This window comes from Hipposideros armiger, unplaced genomic scaffold, assembly GCF_001890085.2.
Source record: "Hipposideros armiger isolate ML-2016 unplaced genomic scaffold, ASM189008v1 scaffold_303, whole genome shotgun sequence".
NCBI classification, from domain to species: Eukaryota; Metazoa; Chordata; class Mammalia; order Chiroptera; family Hipposideridae; genus Hipposideros; species Hipposideros armiger.
The window spans coordinates 2336241-2338375 of record NW_017731653.1 but is presented as its reverse complement, the minus strand read 5'-3'; the positions used below and the strand labels follow the sequence as shown (position 1 = coordinate 2338375).

The 2135-nt window shown below is 34.8% G+C and overlaps 1 protein-coding gene across 1 annotated transcript in view; it reads right to left on the bottom strand.

The window, feature by feature from the left end:
- Positions 1-524: 524 nt before the first annotated feature.
- The window catches only part of LOC109391798 (olfactory receptor 6C2-like), a 3734-nt gene continuing 2123 nt past the window's right edge, over positions 525-2135 (bottom strand). Inside the window, exon 2 of the mRNA XM_019659668.1 lies at positions 525-1108. Within this exon, the coding sequence (XP_019515213.1) occupies positions 525-1108 (584 nt within the window). The remainder of the gene's footprint in view (positions 1109-2135) is intronic.

Genomic DNA, 2135 nt, shown 5'->3' with positions numbered 1-2135 from the left:
TAGATACTGATTATTCCCAAACCACGCTGATATCCCCCCTTCCACTTTGTTGTCTTCAATATTTTAACTAACCTGGAAGGTCTTATTTGGGTCAATTGATTTTTAATACATCTTTACCTGTTGCTGTTTTCTATTTTTATTTGATTTTTAGATTTATGATATTAATTTTGATAACTTTGTCATAGAGAAACTAGTAGTATTGCTACATAATGTATCTTCTATATAGTTTATACACGTTAAAATATTATAGCATTGCTTCTTTTTCCCTAGAGCACCGAAGAAAATACAAGGTCTGAAATGGAGGCAAGTTTAATTGCTTGGAAATACATTTTATAGTTTCACAATGAGGAAAATCATGATGTATGAGTTTTGTTTGGAAGAAGAAGGAGTTTAAGGTGAGATTAGAATCCAACATTATGTCTTTGAGGTTAGCAAGAGTAAGTTACAGGCACAAAACAATGAAAAAGTTAGGAGCTGTTGTTCAATATTTAGAGGACTTTCTTCTTTCATTTTACTCTGATTCATCAAAACTTCGATTTCATCGAGAGAAATATTATCCTCTTTATGGAGTCATTGAAAGCTTGTTTCACTTGCTTATTCCTCAGGGTGTAAATGAAGGGGTTCAACAAGGGGGCAACAGAAGTAGTGAGCACGAATACACCTTTATTAATGGTCACTCCTTCCTTTGCTGAGGGCTTGATATAGATGAAGATGCAGCTTCCGTAACTGACGGAAACCACAATCAGGTGGGACGAGCATGTGGAAAAAGCCTTTTTTCTTTGTTGGACAGAGGGGAATCTCAGAATAGTCCTGATAATGTATGTGTAGGACAGAAACACACACACGAGGGTGATAATGAGTGCAAATACAGCCACAAGAATAACCATTTGTTCAATTACCCATGTATCTGAGCATGAGATCTTTAGGAGGGGGCCTGCATCACAGCTAAAATGATCAATGGCATTGGAGTCACAGAATTCAAGCTGGAGGCCCAAGCTTAGTGGTGGGAGAATGATTAGTAAGCCAGACACCCAACACCAGAGGACTAATAAGTTACATACCCTATTGTTCATGATGGTCATGTAATGAAGGGGCTTACANAATTTAAATTATGCTGTAATAGGACAGATTGTGGTATATAAAATCTAGTACATAAATTCTGAAATGTTTGGACTTTATTTTTGATGTCAAAGCAATTTAATAAACAGAGATTAACTGACACATTGATGAATTAAGACTGTATTATGAAAGAGAGCGATCTCTAATGCTGTGTCAGTTTATAAATGTGGGATTACAGTGTCTTTTCTCATCCCTTCCCCACCAAACCTCACTTCTGCTTTAAAGGTAGTGTATCATAGTGGACTGAACATGACTTGAAATCAGAATTCAAGCTCCATTATTTGCTACCTATGATACATTTGTCAAATTACTCAGCCTCTTCCATTTACATTTTGATATTACTAACACATATTTATAGGGCTGGTAAGGGCACTAATCATAATGGTTGAAAAGAGTTTGAACTTTGGGGTCATTATAAATAGAATAAGGTTACCTGAACATAAAGACTAAATTTCATAGTTCAAAAAGGGAGGTATTTTCAAAATTTTGTCAATATAAATAATCTAAAAGAACGTTTAATTTCAATTTCAAAGCCAACTTTTAAAATTTGAAATAAATAGTCCCTGAGGTTTTAATATCAGAGGCAATTTTTTTTCATTTTTCTTTAATGATTAATTCTTTGTCCTTTTTGTCTGTTAGCTAATAGATGTAATCATTTACTTTTAACGATAATAATTAAAAAGGTGGTAGCATTAGAGGTGGTCGTTTGTTTACTCTTTGTTTCTTCCTCTCTGATTCTCTTCTTCCTTCCTTCCTTTCTTTCTTTCTTCCTTCCTGCTCTCCTTCCCTCTTCCCACCCCCCCTCTCTCTAGCTATATATTTCTGTCTATCTCAACAAGTACACTGTTACTTGCATCAAACTCTAAATTCTTCAATTTAGGAACATTTTTGTCAATTGTCCCCTTGATCATAATTCCCATAATTATTCCTTTATGCAGCTCCTTTGCCCCCCTATTTTTGCCAGTTGGATATCCATGATATCTTCTTAAATCATTCATTAGTGTTAATGTGAATGG